This window comes from Scleropages formosus, chromosome 9, assembly GCF_900964775.1.
Source record: "Scleropages formosus chromosome 9, fSclFor1.1, whole genome shotgun sequence".
NCBI lineage: Eukaryota > Metazoa > Chordata > Actinopteri > Osteoglossiformes > Osteoglossidae > Scleropages > Scleropages formosus.
This window is the reverse complement of record NC_041814.1, coordinates 15,223,984-15,242,865: the sequence shown is the minus strand read 5'-3', so window position 1 is coordinate 15,242,865 and position 18,882 is coordinate 15,223,984. Positions and strand designations below refer to the sequence as shown.

The following is an 18,882-nucleotide window of genomic DNA, read 5'->3' as shown; positions in this document are numbered from 1 at the left end:
CTAAACCCACACAACTGGTATTTCACCCCCACCCACCTCTGAGTCCTGTAACACAAAGTGATCTGCATTAGATTATCTTTCTCATTATCTGAACCTCTATGGAGACAATGAACTGAGACATAGGATTTATTTATACTTTGTGTACGGTTGTGGTTATGGATGACTGGTTGTCATAGAATTTGAGCCTTACGTCTGAGTTTCTCATGATTTTACAAGTCTCATGAGCAGAATTCGTTCCTGTGAAAAGTAAAACCAATTGAACAAAGAGTCTATTATGAAGGATTCAGTGTTTTTTCGGCTCTTTTCCTATTTTCTCGCAACAGTAACAAAGAGGGAAAAGTGATTTTTCTCCTAATGCAATCTTTTTAATCACTGGATTTGTACTATAATTTAAAAGCATATTGTGAGACAAGAGTGATTACCAAAGCACACAGTGCACCTTGCTTTTTAAAATAATTCTCTCTTCTTAATGTTACTAGTGCTTTATAGCTGCAAAAATTATGCAAGAGCCAAAAAGCTGTAACCAAGCACCAAACATAAACTGAGAACAGTTGTGGAATCTGTTTAAGTATTCTGAGTGAACGTGGAATCTATGCTTTAAAGACCCAAAGAATTCACTTTAGTGACTAAGACGGCGGAGCTGGAAGAGAGCAGGATGGACTTGGCACTGACAAAACCAGGGGAAAATTGCGTTCAATAAAATGCTATGAAAAAGAGTATGAATAATTTCTCTTTGTTCCTTACAGTCAGTTGGAGACAAAAAATCTGTCGCTAAAAAAACAACTATATCATTTTGAGTTTTCGTACAAAGCAACTGCCATCAGATAAAGAACTGTTCTGAGTTTCTTTTCTTTTCCATTCGAGTGGCCATCAAATTTAAGTCATTATGGCAAGATGAGGATTATAGAACTTCAGACATTTTTGACTTTTTGCATTCCATAAACAGAATTGATAAACCTTGCTACGAAATTGATGGCTTGTGCCTTCTGACTGACTCCAAAAGATCAAGTGAATTACCAGCGACACAGAAAATAAATGTTTGTGAAACTTGGTTGGATAATGAGGTGGTTTTGTTGTGACAGAAGAATCATGAGTTTCCAAGGAAATGTAATGATGATAAATGTACTACAATTAAAAATATTTCTATAACTGTGACAGAGAAGTTAAATATTTTCATCAGCATGGATTGATTTCTAGACTCTGGAAACCATTATCAAAGATAAATGACACACAAACACACATACTTGTATATTTAAATATATGTGTACATACATATATATATATATATACACACACACACACAAGTGTGTATACAGTATATGTGTATATACATATATCCGTTTTATATCGACACAACTCATATCTGTTCTTATATATATATATTCATGTATATATGTAAATCGGTGCAGTAATCACAGCATTATTACTGAGACACTACTTAAAAACATATAAAATATTTACTTTCTGAATGGAAATATCTGGTGCTCATTAAAACTACACCGACAACCACAAAATCCTCATTAAATGGGCACTCTCACTTAAATGGAGAAAATTATGATGTGCTCTGGTTCCACTTTGTACAGAGGGTATTCTTACTGTATCTCTTCAGGGTAAGAACCTTGATCAAGGGTACTACAGCAAGGATTTAAACAAGGACATTTTAGATTATAAGGTTTTAGGCCTAATCCCTGCGCCCATTGAAATAGGTTGCAGAGGCTTTGTGTAGTAAGGTAACTGTGTAGAGTTTACAGCGTGTTGGGTATCACAAGTATTCCGGCAAAGGCTATTAAATCTGTTACTGAGCCTGCGAAGAGGGTATCCAGATAGCTGTGGATCAGGAGACGTGAGCCCTGGGTTCAAGGTAGTGCTACTTGGGCACAAGCTGGGATCTGATCAGCTGTGTTTGGGCTGCCTGCGAGAGGGTGTGTGAAAGACCCAAACACCCAGTGTCCCGAGGTTACATCACTCATCATGTGTCCAGGTGCATCACAAGATGTGTGTAATAATATACTACATGCGACGCAAATACCATCATACACTGTTGAAAGAAGGTGGAGTATTTAGTAAAGTGGTAAGAAGTGTGAAACAAGCTGGACCTGTAATACTCCACTGGGTTTGCAGTGATTTAAGATCATTCATTGCAAGATGAAACTGCTGTGGACTCAGGGTCGGTCACCTGTGTGTGCTTATCCACACCAGTCACTCACCTGTTGCGCGTGTATTCTTCTGCACTTGCCAGTCATCCGTTTTGTGTGTTTTCTTGTGTGGAAGCCTTTCACCTGTTTGGCACGTGTTTCTCCACGGGAGCTGCCACGCGTTCGCTGCCCCGCTGCATCACACAAGCACACCGTTAGGCGGCGTTTTCCGTCCGAAAGCGCACAGTCCGCTGAAGCGATTGAAAAAGGATACTGCGCCCTCTGGTGGAAATTAATGGGGATGCAACTTTAATGATTTGTTTACCGTTGCTAAGCAACAGACCGTTATAAATTAGGCTTCCGCTCGAGTACTTGCTATTGTTATCTGTACACTGGTACTTTGCACAGCAATGCTGTTGTACTCATATAGTCAATCTTAGAGCACGGATAAAAATGGCAGGTGCTCAGGCTAAAGAAAAGATAGTGGACTATGTTCACCAGAATGCAATTCACGTTGAGACCGTGAAAAAAGAAATGCACAACTTGAAGCTGTACACAGAATTCAGGATCAATCCCTTCAAACCACGTACGATCGGCTTCATTTGCATGCAATACAAACTACTGTGATGTTTTCATCATTTTATTGTGTGTTTACTTTTTACTTCTGTCCTAGTTCATATTTTGACCGACAAGCCCATGGGAAGGAACGCCCAGGCGAAGGAGGAGGGAGACCGTAAGTGGTTTTTACCTACTTTGTTTTTATTACTTGATGTTCTTTTTATTTTTCCAGACCAGCCGAGTAGCTTGTGCATTGTACGGACGAACAAGAGAACAAACGACTTTTTCTTTTTGTGGGGTTTCTTAGTAGATAATGCTGTTTCTGTTGCATGATATGCAGGGACAGCTGGTAGTATAGTGGTGGAGCTTACTGCCTTTGGAAAAATTGTAGGTTTGATCCCCACTTCCGACTGTAGTACCTTTGAGCAAGGTACTTACCCTGTACTTCTCCAGTAAAAATTACCCAGCTGTATACACTCACCGGCCACTTTATTAGGTATACCTTGCTAGTAGCGGGTTGGGCCCCCTTTTGCCTTCAGAACTGCTTTGATTCTTCGTGGTGTAGATTCAACAAGGTGCTGGAAACATTCCTCAGAGATTTTGGTCCATATTGACATGATAGTAGCACGCAGTTGCTGCAGATTTGTCGGCTGCACATCCATGATGCAAATCTCCCGTTCCACCACATCCCAAAGGTGCTCTATTGAATTGAGATCTGGTGACTGTGGAGGCCATTTGAGTATAGTGAACTCATTGTCATGTTCAAGAAACCAATTGAGACGATTTGAGCTTTGTGACATGGCGCGTTATCCTGCTGGAAGTAGCTATCAGAAGATAGGTACTCTATGGTCATAAAGCAACAATACTGGTAGGCTGTGGCGTTTAAACGATGCTCAATTGGTACTAAGGGGCCCAAAGTGTGCCAAGAAAATTTCCCCCACACCATTACACCACCACCAGCCTGAACCATTGATACAAGGCAGGATGGATCCATGCTTTCATATTGTTTACGCCAAATTCCGACCCTACCATCTGAATGTCGCAGCAGAAATCGAGACTCATCAGACCAGGCAACGTTTTTGCAATCCTCTATTCAATTTTGGTGAGCCCATACGAAGTGTAGCCTCAGTTTCCTGTTTTTAGCTGACAGGAGTGGCACCCAGTGTGGTCCTCTGCTGCTGTAGCCCATCTGTTTCAAGGTTTGACGTGTTGTGCATTCAGAGATGCTCTTCTGCATACCTCAGTTGTAACGAGTGGTTATTTGAGTTACTGTTGCCTTTCTATCGGCTCAAACCAGTCTGGCCATTCTCCTCTGACCTCTGGCATCAACAAGGCATTTTCATCCACAGAACTACCGCTCACTGGATATTTTCTCTTTTTCCTGACCATTCTCTGTAAACCCTAGAGATGGTTGTGCGTGAAAATCCCAGTAGATCAGTAGTTTCTGAAATACTCGGACCAGCCCGTCTGGCACCAACAACCATGCCATGTTCAAAGTCACTTAAATCACCTTTCTTCCCCCTTCTGATGCTCAGTTTGAACTTCAGAAGATCATCTTGACCATGTCTACATGCCTAAATGCTGCCATGTGATTGACTGATTAGATATTGGCATTAAGTGGTTGAACATGTGTACCTAATAAAGTGGCCAGTGAGTGTACATGGATAAATAATTGTAAATAGCTTAACATTATTAGTCGCTGTAGAGAAAAGCATCAGCTAAATGAATAAATGTAATATACAGTCAGTCCCCTAGGAATGGTGGTTGGTTCATAAGTTCAATGGTTGGGAGTCGTCATCTTCAGTTCTATATGCAGTTACTCGTGTGATGTGCACTGCTAAAGAGTAAGTGATTTATTAGGCTAAGTGGCTGTACTTCGAGTCCAGGGTGCGTCTATAACTTGCCGTCAATGAAATGCCCTTTCATTTACTGGGCTGAAAAGCAGCAGCTAAATGGTTAAGTATAGTATCTGAACAACTCGGACACTTCAGCAGGGGCACTGAAAATAGAGGGTGTTTTGGACAGGACAAGACAGGGACAGGAGAGGAGAGGACAGGGGCACGGGTTCCGCAGCCCCTCGGTGCCCGGAGTCCCTTTAGAGCGCAGTAGAGTCGTGACCCGAGCGCTCATTGTGGCCCCAGGATCCTTTCTACCTGACACATTCCACGAAACTCAACGCTCAGTGCAAGCATAACAATAAGAAATAAACTCATAATTATGAAAAATTAAAGAACTGCATTTACATTTATTTAGCAGGCACTTTTCTCCAAAGCGACTTCCAATGAACTCTCTGTAGTGTTAGGAGCACACACACCTTATTCGCCAAGATGACTTACACTGCTAGATACATTACTTACTCTGGGTCACTCAACTCGGACATTTACTCTGCGCATCAAGAGGGAGCTGAAGGTTTGACAACGGAGGCGCTGAAAACGGGTCGATAACAAGCCGTGGGATCATCTAGTTTGTTCATCGGCTCTTTGCTCCTGTGACGTGATTTAAACAACTGTCCTACCTCTATTTAAAAACAACTAAACAAACCCTACAACAAAATGGTGATAAGTTTCTTGAATGTTAGTAAGCCTGCTGACTGTAATAATACATCATACACACTTATCTTTAAATGTTTTAACCAGACATTTGATGTGATTTTTTTTTTTTTAACGACGATATTTCTCAACTGTTGTAAACGGAGGCTGTGATAAACTGATCATGTGTCTGCCAGCTGCTTTCCTGAAAATCATCAACGGCGCTCGGAAGGAGCCTACGAAGAAGTACACACACCCGCAGACCGAGAACCAGGAGATTGGCTGGATATCCACTCCTCTGGTAAGGCAGCCATCGGCCTAAAAATGTCGCACACGAATAAAGCCTCTAAAACACTTCAGTGACATTTCAGTGTTTTCAAAGGCTGCCCGTTGCCCTCTGTAAGAGCAGTCGGGGTATCGTACCACAGCTGCAGAACATGCAAAGCTGATAAGGACTACAGTCCAGTAACAAGGCCAGCATTGACAGGTTATTCCGGATCGCAGCGACCGAAGACTGAACTTCCCTCGCCAGCAGTGTGAAATCACCAAGTTCATGGAAGCAGCGTGGCGTCTGAAAGAGCAGACAGAAAACCTTCGCTAAGCGTTTCCTCCGTTTCACTGTGCGAAGGCCTCAGTTATAAGCGTCACTCAGGACCGGACAAGAGCTCAGAATGTAAATGAACACGAAGATGTACTTTTGAATGACGTTACCTCTGTGGATACTGAGATTTACATTCGCTCATTTCAAGCATTAGAGTGAGAGAGATGGAAAGGCACAAAAACTTTCCAAAATTCTTCTGGTGTACGAGAACGTGGTAAATGTCCCTACACTGATGAAAATCTTTGTGAAACCCTTAAATGTCATCTAATTTAAATGTTGAATCTTCTCTATCCATGAATCTTTTGTGTACATCTTCATAACAATGTAAATACAAAAGACCTTTATACCGTACACTAGCAGCCACTGAATACTGACTGAAAGACTTAGAGCTGTTAGTTGCCAAGCACTGCACGGATTAGGAACATTAAGCTTCTGCCATACCCTTTAAACAACTTGCTCATGTAATAAAATTTAATGGCATCAGAGAGCCATTATACAATAATGCGCATGCTTAAAACTTGTTCAGAAACATTTTTGATTGTGATTTGGTTTACAAAAAACATTGCAGAAAGCAGTTCTGATAAATCTACAGGCCTGCTAACAGCAGTAAATTACAGTATGTACAGTAATTAACACACTTCTCTCCTTTGCTGCTTATTCAGGAAACGTTAGCAAAACACATGTATCAATGTGTCTCCAGAAAATGACACATTACTTCACCTCTTGAACAAATGCAAAAAACTAATACAACACCAGGAAACACCCTGACATTCCAATTCTTAAAAGAATCACTGAAAATGTCGGCAGAAACTGCAAAAGGAAACCCAAGATATGCTGGTATGTAGAGTGATCATATGAAGGGGGAAATGCAGTCATTTCAGTTTTAAGAACAGCCTTACATGCCAGACAATGGGTATGGATGTTGCTGGAATCAGCAATGCTAAAAAACTATAGTCTACATTCATACTTGTCAAGAACGGTTCTTCATTTTTCTTCGGGCATTTTTGCCTGGTCTCTTCTAGGAAAATGAAAAACAGAAAGCCAAAAATTAACACTGAAAACTGAATTAAAAAAAAAAAAAAAAAAAACTTACAAATATAGTGCCTGTAGTTAATGAGAGAAAAATCACAAAAGACCATCACTAGATGTATTAATCATATTAGAAAACAATTTTCCTGACTGCACAATTTATAATATATTTACACACAAGTTTAAATTTAAAAAAACAAAAAAAAAAAGCACTTACATTGGGTTTTTGCTTCCCTCCTTTTCCATGAGCCACTTTGGCTCGGAATCCTGACACATCATCGTGACTCTCTTTGGTATTCCATTTGGAGCCACGTTTCTTTCCACCAAAGCCAAACTTCTGATCCTTGTATTTCCTCTTAGCACCGGGGCTGTAAATTAGCACATTGCCTTTTAGAGGAGCAGAACAAAAATTTCCTTTTCACAGATTAAAAGCAAACAAGCACAAAACATGTTGCTACATCTGATGGATTTTCAAAAATGTTTCTCTCTCACCCAACAAAGGAAGATGTTCCAAATGGAGATTTTTCTTAACATTGGCCTTTGGTCACAACAGAACATAACAGGAAGTCCCTATAACTGAGTTTTGAACATTTTGAAGCCATCCCTCAGTTTGAAATAAGACATTAATGTAAGACAATCTTACACTTTTTTATTCATTGCTGCCTTGTTCACTCCTCTCTTTCCTTTTTCTTGATCTCCATCCAGAAAGTCAAGCTTGTCTGTCATTCCTGCAAAGAAAAACACATTCATGGTAATTCTGCAGCTTTATTCCCTCAGTCTACTGTTTTCAAAAATCGAAACATTTCCACGTATTTAGCAGACGCTTTTCTGCAAAACGACGTACATCTCGGAAAATACAATGTGCATTACATTAGCAGAAAGAGACTTAGATGCAGATGCGTGATTCTTAAGTGCAATTGCTTTGTTTCTTTCAACCATATGAAAGAATGTGCATCACACAAATAGCTGCATGAAACATTATCCAAATATTGACTATTCCTTCCTAGTAATTTTTATATACGTGTGCATGTATATATAGACATTTACATTACATTATAGGAGTAAACTAAAACTACAACCTATGGAAATTCTCATTTGGGAACCTTATTACGTGCTTAAAAAGAAAAGTTCATCTTTGCAGCACAAATAAAATGCAGACCCAAACTACCTGCACTTTCCTACTGTGAACTGTCAAACGAAACAAGTGAAAACAGGAGAAATAATGAAAATAATCGCAGACTAATGAAAAACTCCTGAAACCACTTTCTGCCTTACCTTTTTGGTATTTTTTAACAGCAGACATCATTGCTTTCTTCTCCTTCTGTCTCTTCTGTATAACTTCAGTTTGAACCTAAAAACATTAATTGATTTTATATACATTTACATGTATTAATTTAGCTGATGCTTTTCTCTAAAGCGACGTACATCTCATAGAAAATACAATGTGTGCATTACATTAGCAGGAACAGAGACATAGATGCAGATGTGTGATTCTTAAATTGTTAATATACTGTATGTTTTGAGGCACACACAAATGTGAAATTAAGTTGACTTTGTAATTTAAATTAAAAAAAAAAAAAATAAAAAAGTTACACACCTTCTTGCCAAACTTCCTCTGTTCTCTCAGTTTCTTGGCCTTCTCTGACTTCTCCATAGCTGCCTGCTTCATTATAAGCTTTTGTCTAATCTGTACAACAAACAACCGCACGTTAGACAGAAATTTTAGAAATAGCGGAACCAAAAAAAACAAAAGGAAGAGCGAGAGTATTGCAAAAAAAAAACCTTCTGCATGTGTTGATCTGTTTTGGCCATTTCAGCGAAGTAATCGTCTGGCCGTTTGGTAGGTATCTTCAACTTGTGTAACCGCGGCAACGCGTCATGGACACTCGCTTGTGCCTGGCGGTAGCTTTAAAGATATTAGAGACAATTTATTGTAGGAAATACAGCAATCTCTTTGTGACCAAACATATTTTCAGCAACACAATCCCTAAAGGAATTTAACAAAGAAAAAAAAAAAAAAAAAAAAAAACATTTTCATATACAGGGAAACAAAGATTAAGAACTTTTTAGTGTTTAAATGCTATGATGCCATACTCACAAGTGCATCTCCCTCTGGAAGTCATCCTCTGCATTTATCTCCCCACTATCTTGTGGGGTCATCTTGCCTTCTGCCTGTGCTACAATGTCAGCTGCAGGTTTATTGGTCAAATCCAACCTTTCCGCCCAAGGAAGACTTTTTCGAAAGTCGGCCAAGCATTGCTTAAGTCCCTCCTGTAAATGTACATGGATAAGTGAGGCATCATCGGGGGGGGGAAAAAAAAAAGTTGTGTATGCAAACAAAAACATACTTTTATACAGCACAAGACCATGTTAACTGTATTACCACCTTTCAGAAGACCAATGGGAAGAGTGTTACGAAGTTCACTTTACCACATTGTTCACAGCTTTCTTAGGTTCGTCTTGAACAACATTTAACCCTGGTTTCAGCAGTCCTTTGTCAAAAGCTTCTTGAAGCTTGGAAAAAATGCATAAAAATAGATTATAAGACAAACTCGTACAAGGAGAAGTTTGTTAGAATTGATCACAAGAACTTGAAGAAATTTAGTCTGAATAAACTGATTTAATCAACAAAAGAATCCAATGGATATTTAAGGGACATTAAGTCAAATAACGCTATCTACTTTCAAAATCAAAAGCAATGAATGTGTTTACTTGTCTTGTCCCCATCCCATAATTAACACTTGCAGTATTAAGCAAAATACCTCGTCATCTGATAATTCGCTGTCGTCGTCTTCGGACTCCATACCCAACTGCAAGTCTTTTTCAAAATCTCCAGTGCTCATTTTCTAATTCTTTATAATACCTATATCACACAACAGCAAGCGTGGCGACAGACTTTTTTTCCACGATCAGACTATCCTCACATGGGCACAGAGAGGAAGTGACACTCGTTCCGTGCAAAAAATAACTCCGGGTCCCCGAGCACACTATGTAACAAGAGTTCCTAGGCACCATGTTACTAACGCGATCGATGGATAATTCATGGTTTATTATAAGGAAATGACATTTAAAATAAAATAAAAAAAACACATCTAAATTATGCTTTTTTTTTTTTGTAATTTAGACCACATATGAACATTTAAGAACTATTTGAAGAGATATTTGTTATGATTACATAAGTTATATCAGTAAGACATCAATTCTTAGTCTATTCCATGCCTATTAGAATTCTAGATGCGTTCTTGAGAAATGGGGGGCTGAATTAACGCTGTTAAAGGTCATTAATTAGTACATGTACACTGCAAGAATGGAGATTGATGTAATACGTTATTTTAACCCAATATATATATGGATATGAATATTATGAATATTATTTTGATGCTTCTCATTTAATCACAATAGCAAAGAAACTTGAAAGTTTTATTTCTCTTTTTCAATGTTCTTTTTTTAAGAGTTTTTTCAAGGGCATATGGATTCTGTCTCTGTGACAAGAGTGATTTTATTTTATGTGTTTCAAATTTGATTGTTTTTGAAAAACTATTTGATATTATTTCATTTTTTATTGACGGTGGTTTGCTTTTAGAGCGTTCCTTTGTGTTTTTTAATAATTTATGGAATCTAATAAAGGTGAATGTTTAATACGCATGTGGTGACCCCAATTCCCTTCACAGTACTCATGGTCGACTTACTAGGATGAGTTGTGTACATATATTTGTAATTTTTGCCCATTGCCAGTATGTCTTATGTTGTTTCACAGGTCCTCTGTATATTTTAAAGGGCAACCTGTCATTTGTCTGCATGCAGTGTCTTTAAGGACTGGCGTGCATTCAACTCTTGTGTCGAGGAGCCAGGTGAGGTCTGAACAGAGCAGACAAGTTTGTCCAACAGCTCTATTCTTTTAATGAGAAGTCTTTGAGACTTCCATTTACAATAGCAGAGATTCGAAATAGATACTTTTAAGATGCTTGAAAGAAAACGGAATTTAAAAAATGAGATCTACATCTTTCAGGGGTGTAAGTTTGCTCATGCAATCACACACACACACACACACATTTTCAGAACCGCTCATCCCATACGGGGTCACGGGGGAACCGGAGCCTAACCCGGTAACACAGGGCGTAAGGCCAGAGGGGCAGGGGACACACCCAGGACGGGACGCCAGTCCGTCGCAAGGTACCCCAAGCGGGAATCGAACCCCAGACCCACCGGAGAGCAGGACTGCGGTCCAACCCACTGCGCCACCGCACCCCCCTCTCATGCAATCAACGCATTGTAATTATTTGTATAAATGTGTGTGACGTTTGTGTCAGATGCACTCTTAGGCAGAGAGAGAAGTCACTGGATGCAAGCAGCAGCCCAGACTGCTGTCGTTTGGCAGGATCGGATGGAGGAGAAAAGACTTCACTGTGTACACTCTGCACCAGGAAAAATAAAAAGGTGCTGAGTGTGACAAAACCTTCGGGAGTTTATCAGCTCGGCCTTTTCCGTGACTAAAAGTACTTCATCAACCGGTCAAGGAGACCAAACCGGACTGTTACTTAATGTAAAGAAGCAGACGTTTATGGGCACAGTTAAGACCCCCGTGGGAGCTGTCCTTGTCCATCGCGTCATTTATAAAATGCTCTCTAACCTCAGATTTCTATATGTGCATGCTATAGGTGTGTACAAGATAGATTTTTGTGTATTCTGTCTCAGAGCTGTCAACAAAGGCACGATAATGCAAATGTGAATTTACAGAAAATATTCAGTAGTAGAAAGGGGGGTGCGGTGGCACAGTGGGTTGGACCGCAGTCCTACTCTCCAGTGGGTCTGGGGTTCGAATCCCGCTTGGGGTGCCTTGCGGCGGACTGGCGTCCCGTCCTGGGTGTGTCCCCTCCCCCTCCGGCCTTACGCCCTGTGTTGCCGGGTAGGCTCCGGTTCCCCGTGACCCCGTAAGGGACAAGCGGTTCTGAAAATGTGTGTGTGTGTGTGTGTGTGTATTCAGTAGTATGAAACCATGTACCATGACTTCCATCTCCATACTGGTCTTTTAGCTACGGATATATCAACACGGGTTTTCTATACCCACGTTAGAATGCCGAGGAGAGGTGGGCTGCCACTGGAACTGCTGAGGTCCATTTTTCTCCCCTTCTTTGTGAAGTTTTTAACTTTTTTTTTTTTTCCTCTCCTCAACTGCCAGCTGGTTTACTTACGAAGCTGCTGTACCTTCTCGCTGCTTGATCGCTTTACCGCCTTTATCTTTTACTCCACGCCGAGAAGAGCGCTCTATAAAAATAAACTGAACCGAACTGAAATTTCATAGGTTAGCTTCAGCCATCGCCAAAATATTCAAGCCTGTGTGAGTGGGAACCGGGTGCTTGTGCCGTTCCGTGCGGAGGATTCGCCGAAACGCGCTGACTCTCTGAAGCAAGAGTTGCACAGCCTCCTGTGCCATTGCTGGATTTCAAAAGAGGTTGAATGCCGGCACGGAGCTGCGCAGGCTGCTGGCGGAATGGACAAGTCCGCCGGGGCTTCCAAGCCTGACATAGGCAGGGAAAAGGTGTCTCACCACGGTTATCACACAGAACAAGATTCACCATCTGTGTTCTGGTTAACATTACATTATTATTTATTCGCCACCTTTGCTCAAGTGTACGTCAGCAGTATGCCTATTGGGATTTTAGTGGGTAACCATTTGGCCACACTGCTGCTCTTTTGCCCTTTTACCATCTGCTGTCCTGTTTGCTGTGTAAGCACGGAATAGATCATTGATTTCTTAGTGCTTTACGTTTATCGGATTAGATCAGAAGTCAAATCCGGTAGGAGCAAATTCTCCTCGACTGCTTATTCTACAGGGTTCCCCTGCTCAGCGCAGCCAACAACAGTGCGGCCGTTTGTAACGATGGGTGATGGATGGAAGACGGTCACAGCGAATCCACGGACATCAGATTATGACATCCTGTTCGTTCACTGTTCAATTGTCATCCATCCATTTTTTTGAACGCAGTTGTCACAACCACGCCCGCACCTCAACCAGCAGCACCTGGCTCCAGCTAAGTACTTAACTTCAGTTGGAATACCTGCCTATAACAATCACTACTCAACCACTTCCCAGTTGTGGAATCTCACCTGAGACAACTCTCCCCTCTGGACTAACCACGCTCACCACGGTCCATGTCCTGGTCCCCTTCGTCGACTCCTGTTCTTCGGTCCCTGGCTCTGGACCAGCCGCCTCGTTTTCCGACTTCGTCTATGAATTTTCGCTTCCACCCTTACCGCCGATCGACCGACCATTTGCCCGCCCCCGACAACGAGAACAAGTCAATCCCCGTGGCCCTGAATGAACGATCCTGCACTTGGGTCCTGCCTTCCCCGTGTCCTCTGCTCCAGATGACTGCAATATACTGTAGGACCATCATTAAATTTTGCAATGTAATAAAAGGTATTTAACGGTGTGTATGTGTGTTTGTCCCCACAGTTTCTCCACTTTACTATAGTAATGATTCCAGGCATGAGGAGGTGTCCCTGTACTTCTGCCCCGCTCAGGAGACACTTATGACCTGGACTAGCTGTTCATCATAGCCTGTCCTTTGAGCAGACCAGCAAGGTAAAAATGAAACCTGTTTCTTTCTCTAGAGCTGCAGTTTTAAGCTTGATGACAAACCATAAAATAATTCAGATCTAGTGGGTTTCTGTTGCCATTTTCTTTTCAGAAGGAGAAAGTACGCTTTTAGTTCCTGTCACATGTATTACATTTTCTCTGTCTGCCGTCCCACTGTAATCATCCAATTACTGCCAGCTGCTCCCTGGACACATGAATGGGACTTCAAGAGAATGTAAGAATCCCGAGGTAGTACTATGGTAAAGGTGGTCTGTGTATGAGTGCTATTTATTTTTGCAGTGCAAGTACAATTTTGACCTTAGCTCCTTTCGTTCTTTTACTTTAGGTTCGCTCACTGATGATGTTTTCCTATAAATAAGCCAGAGTCGTGGCTTTTTTATTTTAACTGAGTTATTATAATACTGGGGGTGCGGTGGTGCAGTGGGTTGGACCACAGTCCTGCTCTCCGGTGGGTCTGGGGTTCGAGTCCCGCTTGGGGTGCCTTGCGATGGACTGGCGTCCCGTCCTGGGTGTGTCCCCTCCCCCTCCGGCCTTACGCCCTGTGTTACCGGGTTGGCTCCGGTTCCCCGTGACCCCGTATGGGACGAGCGGTTCTGAAAATGTGTATGTGTGTGTATTATAATACTGCCTTTTTGGTTTAGTAAGAAAAAATAAAATTAGTCATCCATAATATTTGAAGCAGTAGATCAAAACAAAAACAAAAAATTAAAAAAAAAAAAAATCAAAAACATAACTTTGTGTTTTCACTCTGTCCTCGACTACTGATGCTTAGAAACATCTCTACGCTGAGGTTTCAAAAAGTTCTAAATGATGAATGAGTGTCAGGGCTGTGCTTTAGTGTATTTTCATTCCTCTTGGCAATGGAGTAAGACTTTCTCTGGGAGTGATTTTCTTTATCATTTTCATTTTCAGAACCTTGAACATGATAATGGATGTTATTCAGCACATGTTCCACACTCCACGAAAAAAGTCACGGTGTCTGACCCATCTGACTATTTCATTCTTCATGTTTTTAATTTTTTCTGGCTTTGAGGCTTTTGTCCAAAATAATTTGAAATATTTGACTCCTTTATACAACTGGCTAATTATTATTGCAACAGTCCATGATACAACACTTGCTTAGGAAGAGGGGATTGAAATAGCGACCCTCGGATTACAATTCCATGCCTTTACTATGTCTGAAAATGTGGCCCACATCACCATTTGCCCTGTGCTCCTTTAGTCATAGTGCTTCAATACCAGCACATTCAAGTCCATTGGGGCAATAAGTGAACCTTTTCCTATCCAGAAAGTACAATTGTCACACACACACACACACTGTCTGAGACCACTTGTCCCAAGCAGGGTCACAGTAAGCCAGAGCCTAACCTGGCAACACAGGGCGCAGGGCTGGAGGAGGAGGGGACACACCTAGGATGGGACACCAGTCCATCACAGTGCACCCCAAGAAGTACTCAAACCCCAGACCCACCAGAGAGCAGGCACAGGCCAAACCCACTGTGCCACCATACCCCCTATAATTGTCACACAGACATCAATTTGTTTTTAAAAAATAAGCTTCCAGCTGCTTTTTTAGTATCCTGTTGTTTTTGAATGAAGGGCACATTTTCACAGTTCTTTATTTCTGATTCACAGCTTTCGTATTAAATTACATAGGAAGATTCTGTCATTAAAATTTCAATCAGATTTTATTCCCAGCTTATCATACATTGAGACTGATAACTAACTTGGGTGTGTCAGGTCTGTGTTATGTTTTCATGACCATGCACTTGGTGGTCTTTATGTTCCACTACCAGTACACGGTGGTGCAGCAAATGGAGCTGCTTTCTCGCATCTCCTTGGTGGTGCAAGGGAACTTGGGTTTGATCCCTGCTCAGTCTATGAGGAGCTTCCATGTTCTCCCCATGTCTGCATGGGTTTCCTCTGGTATCCTCCCATAGTTCAAAGACATGCTTTTGAGTGAAATGGTGACTAAAATTGCCCATAGTGTGTGTGTGTGTTTCACTGGAGTGTAGATGAGTGACTCACTGCAAGCAGTATATCTGATGCTGTAAGTAACCTTTGCTGAAACGGTGTGGGCTGATACTGTTACATAGCGTTCATTGGAAGTCTCTTTGGAGAAAAGCACCTGCTAAATGAATAAACGTAAATGTTATGGGGAACCGCTGTCTGATTAACTGGCCAATCATTAACAAGGAAGGGCAATTTTGGCAAAAAGAAGAGATCTGCTAATGCTGACGGACCTGCAGTTATAGGTTTTATCTTTTTTGCCTTGTAACAAATTCGGCAGAGTAAAATGATGATCGAGCCAAGGTTACTGAAGTGCTGAAAAGAGCTGAAAGTGTAGAACAGAGAGCAGCACTGGGTGAAGGACATGAAGCACAACAAGAAAATCAAAGAGCTGACTGACTATTCTTCCAGCAACTGGAATCCTGCAAAATCAACCACCAGATGAACCGAATGTAAATTACCAGAAGGACCTAACAGATCAATGAACAGCGTTGGCAAACCGATCCATGTATTTCTATTTCCGTAGACACTATTAGAGTTACTGTTTTTTTTACTCCATGTTTGAATGTTTCCTCTTGCTGATCATGATGTCAGAAGAATCAAAGCAGGGGTTAACCCATGATAGTGAAATTCCTCAGGAAGCAGTAGAATTTATGTATTAAATCTCACTAACCACAGAAATTCAGATTTTGTAATTCTGACCATCCCTGAGCAGAAGTAATACTTGTAGTTGTACCTCCTGGTACCTACATCACTGCAGTTCAAATTCTAGCAGTTACAGAACTTGCACAAGACTGGTGCTGCGGCAACAGCGCAATACACAGGTGCCCGAGCAGCTCACTGTTCACCACCATGAGAATGAAGGAGAAACTCTGCAGCCTGAGCAGCATGGGCCTTGGCAGGCGTTGAAGGCTGTGGAGCGCCTAAGCGCAGAGACACCGAAACGTGTGAAGAGCGTAGGGGTCGCCCTGCTGCGATCCTGATTGAAAATGAACAGATAAATTAAAAGCACAGAAACGGGGTCCCCTCAGAGGACGCCGCCAAAATCTTTCAGGAAAGACATGTCAGGTTCCATTAAGGTGAACTGAACAAGGAGCTGCCCGGGTGCAGGCATGTCGAGGAGGCCTGCATAATCACCTTATTATTTCACTCCAGGTGGAATGCACAGCGAATCCCATTGGAGTTAAAAGGGTGACAGCAGAGCACTGCATGGCCAAGCCCCAGAGGCCTAGGCAAATGTGCTTTTACATCTGCAGCTTGGCTTGAGCTGATGAGGGCCCCAAACTCACTTCCCTGTCATATCCCCGCTCTTTCCTGGTGGCACAACAAATCATGGCAACAGGTGCAGGAGCATAAGGAGATCAGGAGGCAGGTGGAGGAAGATGGGGTCCACGAGATCTAGAATGTTCTTTATCAAGCGTGACAGAATGCTGAAAGATGAGAAGCAGTGTAACTGGCAGCCGAAGTTAGAGGCCATTGTTATGAAGAAAAAGGTACCTAGGCTGGAGAGTACTTCTCCGCCCCTCAAGGGAAATATGCCTCTCAGAACAAGTCATAATGTCAGTATCTACCACTTGGTCATAACACCACTGAACGAGAAGTGTGTTTGCCCCATGCTGTCGAGTAGAGTCTTTCACCTGGGATTTCATACATAAACCCACTCTTCAAATGACGGCTTGGAGTGGTGCAGTTATACCGAGGCTGTTGGCTCCGATGTTTTCTTTTAACTGGCCTAAGGATTCATGACCTTCCCTTCCAAAACCTGGAGCAAGAGATCTTTTGCAAAGGTTTCCACAATATTTTAAAATTTGATTTATCTATATAGTTCCTTATATTCATTCTTGGTCACAAGTTCATTTTTTGATCTGTCAAACTGAAATTGGTAACCACTATTAATTATTTCCCCATAAAAAAAGTCTCGGTCATTTTTTTTTATGCTGTTTCCCCTACGTCTCCACATCCTGCCACAGCAGGCCAAAAACCTGCTGAGAGAGAACGGGTAATTAAAATCTGAGAATCAGAGGTTGTGGGGTGACATGAACTCCATCAAGAAGAACATTCAGGCCAAGAAGGTTCAAGAAACATTCACAAAACACAAAGTGCATTGTGGAGTTAAGAATACAGTAGAGGAAAATACATCCCATTACAACCAGATAAAGACTACGCAATGGATAAGAAGAACGATTTTAACATCACTAAAAGTGTGATGGGGTGGAACAAAAAAGGTTTCGCCATTCTTCTTAAGGAATCACCTGCCGGACTGAGATACTATTGAGGATACCAATTAAAGTGTCTTTTGAGCACACATATGCAGAACGTAATTTCGTGCCAAGCATAATTACAGATCAACAGCAGCGCCGTTGCTTGGAAATGACTCTAAGTTGAACACGCTGAGTGCACAGCTCATGCATCACATCAAGCAAGGTGACCTGGCAACCTTCCCCCAGCAGTCGCCTTGAGTCTGGATGTAATGAATAATCAAGCTGCATCAGCATGTGGGCTCTCTCCTAGACACCTGTTTCATTTCCTCTTGCACATACAGATTTATTCCATCCTAATAAGGTTGCCCTGCCATGCACTCTGCTATTACAGACCTTCCTCTTTCACATTTATTACAATTATTCATGCTTGACATAATGCATCTATTATTTCCTCTCCAATAGAAACTGGAGGCGGGTTCTCATCATCATCCAGAGAGCAACAATAAACAATTGCACAAAATTATGAGTTTTACATTTCATGCCTTTTTAAAGGTTTAAGAAGGTTGCTGAATACTTTTCAGCTTTCAAGAAGGGCCACAAAACACATTTTTTTCAGACTCGCTTCTGACCGGATCTCTATTCTATTCTATAAATTTACTTTGCGTTACTTGTCGCAATTACCTTTGTGTTTCCTAGCAGTTCTACATGCTGCTATTCATGTAATGTTATTGCTATTTTCATATGCTAAAAAAGATTTGCACTGTTTACCCACTCTGTATGCAGCACCTCATGTAACGCATGCTGCTTTAAACTGACATCAGACAAACTGACTGCACTTTGACAATTACATGACTCCATATATATCTCTCTGTCTGTTGGTATGATGCATTTTTGCTTACCTTGAGTTGTATGTCATTTTGGAGAGTGCCTATTAAATGAATAAATGTACATGTAAATAAAAAAAAAAATTAAGAATTATTAAATGCTAACTAGCAGATGTTCATGGTTTTCTTTCTGATTTGGTTTTTTCTTTTTAAAAAAAAAAAAACAGTGTCAAATGTCACAGATATTTAATATGAGAAGTCAGACACATTTAAAACAACGGTATATACTTTGAAAAAGTACGTAACCTCATTACTTCTACATGGCCTCCCAGCTGCAATAAGTCTTCAGCCAATCCCAGGGCATTTTTTATTTTTAATAAAGGCCTTATTAACAT

The 18,882-nt window shown here is 41.3% G+C and overlaps 2 protein-coding genes across 3 annotated transcripts; one reads left to right on the top strand and one right to left on the bottom strand.

Annotated features, from left to right (window-relative positions):
- Positions 1–2,533: 2,533 nt before the first annotated feature.
- Positions 2,534–6,160, top strand: cfap144 (cilia and flagella associated protein 144). Of its 2 annotated transcripts, none has more exons than XM_018753875.1 (4): positions 2,534–2,721; positions 2,809–2,868; positions 5,419–5,522; positions 5,726–6,160. In XM_018753875.1, the coding sequence occupies exons 1-4, from the start codon at positions 2,589–2,591 to the stop codon at positions 5,759–5,761; spliced, it is 333 nt and encodes a 110-aa protein (XP_018609391.1). In that variant the 5' UTR covers positions 2,534–2,588; the 3' UTR covers positions 5,762–6,160. The 2 variants fall into 2 exon arrangements, with proteins under 2 accessions (XP_018609391.1, XP_018609390.1); XM_018753874.1 differs by having other exon boundaries at positions 5,709–6,160.
- Positions 6,161–6,313: 153 nt separating this feature from the next.
- On the bottom strand, positions 6,314–9,801 carry ebna1bp2 (EBNA1 binding protein 2). Its single transcript, XM_018753873.1, has 9 exons — positions 9,614–9,801; positions 9,282–9,365; positions 8,950–9,122; positions 8,634–8,757; positions 8,449–8,538; positions 8,127–8,202; positions 7,495–7,579; positions 7,069–7,219; positions 6,314–6,840 (listed from the first exon to the last, which is right to left on the bottom strand). Exons 1-9 carry the CDS (start codon positions 9,692–9,694, stop codon positions 6,793–6,795), a joined length of 912 nt encoding a protein of 303 aa, XP_018609389.1. The 5' UTR covers positions 9,695–9,801; the 3' UTR covers positions 6,314–6,792.
- Between the last annotated feature and the right edge of the window lie 9,081 nt (positions 9,802–18,882).

Coding starts and splice junctions, on each gene's coding strand:
- cfap144 (XM_018753874.1), top strand. CDS start 2,589: ATGGCAGGTGCTCAGGCTAAAGAAAAGATAGTGGACTATGTTCACCAG. Junction 2,869..5,418: donor GGCGAAGGAGGAGGGAGACC/GTAAGTGGTTTT, acceptor TGTGTCTGCCAG/CTGCTTTCCTGAAAATCATC. Junction 5,523..5,708: donor GCTGGATATCCACTCCTCTG/GTAAGGCAGCCA, acceptor CAGCATTGACAG/GTTATTCCGGATCGCAGCGA.
- ebna1bp2 (XM_018753873.1), bottom strand. CDS start 9,694: ATGAGCACTGGAGATTTTGAAAAAGACTTGCAGTTGGGTATGGAGTCC. Junction 8,203..8,448: donor AGAGGAAGTTTGGCAAGAAG/GTGTGTAACTTT, acceptor TAATGTTTTTAG/GTTCAAACTGAAGTTATACA. Junction 7,220..7,494: donor GCAGCAATGAATAAAAAAGT/GTAAGATTGTCT, acceptor GCTAATTTACAG/CCCCGGTGCTAAGAGGAAAT.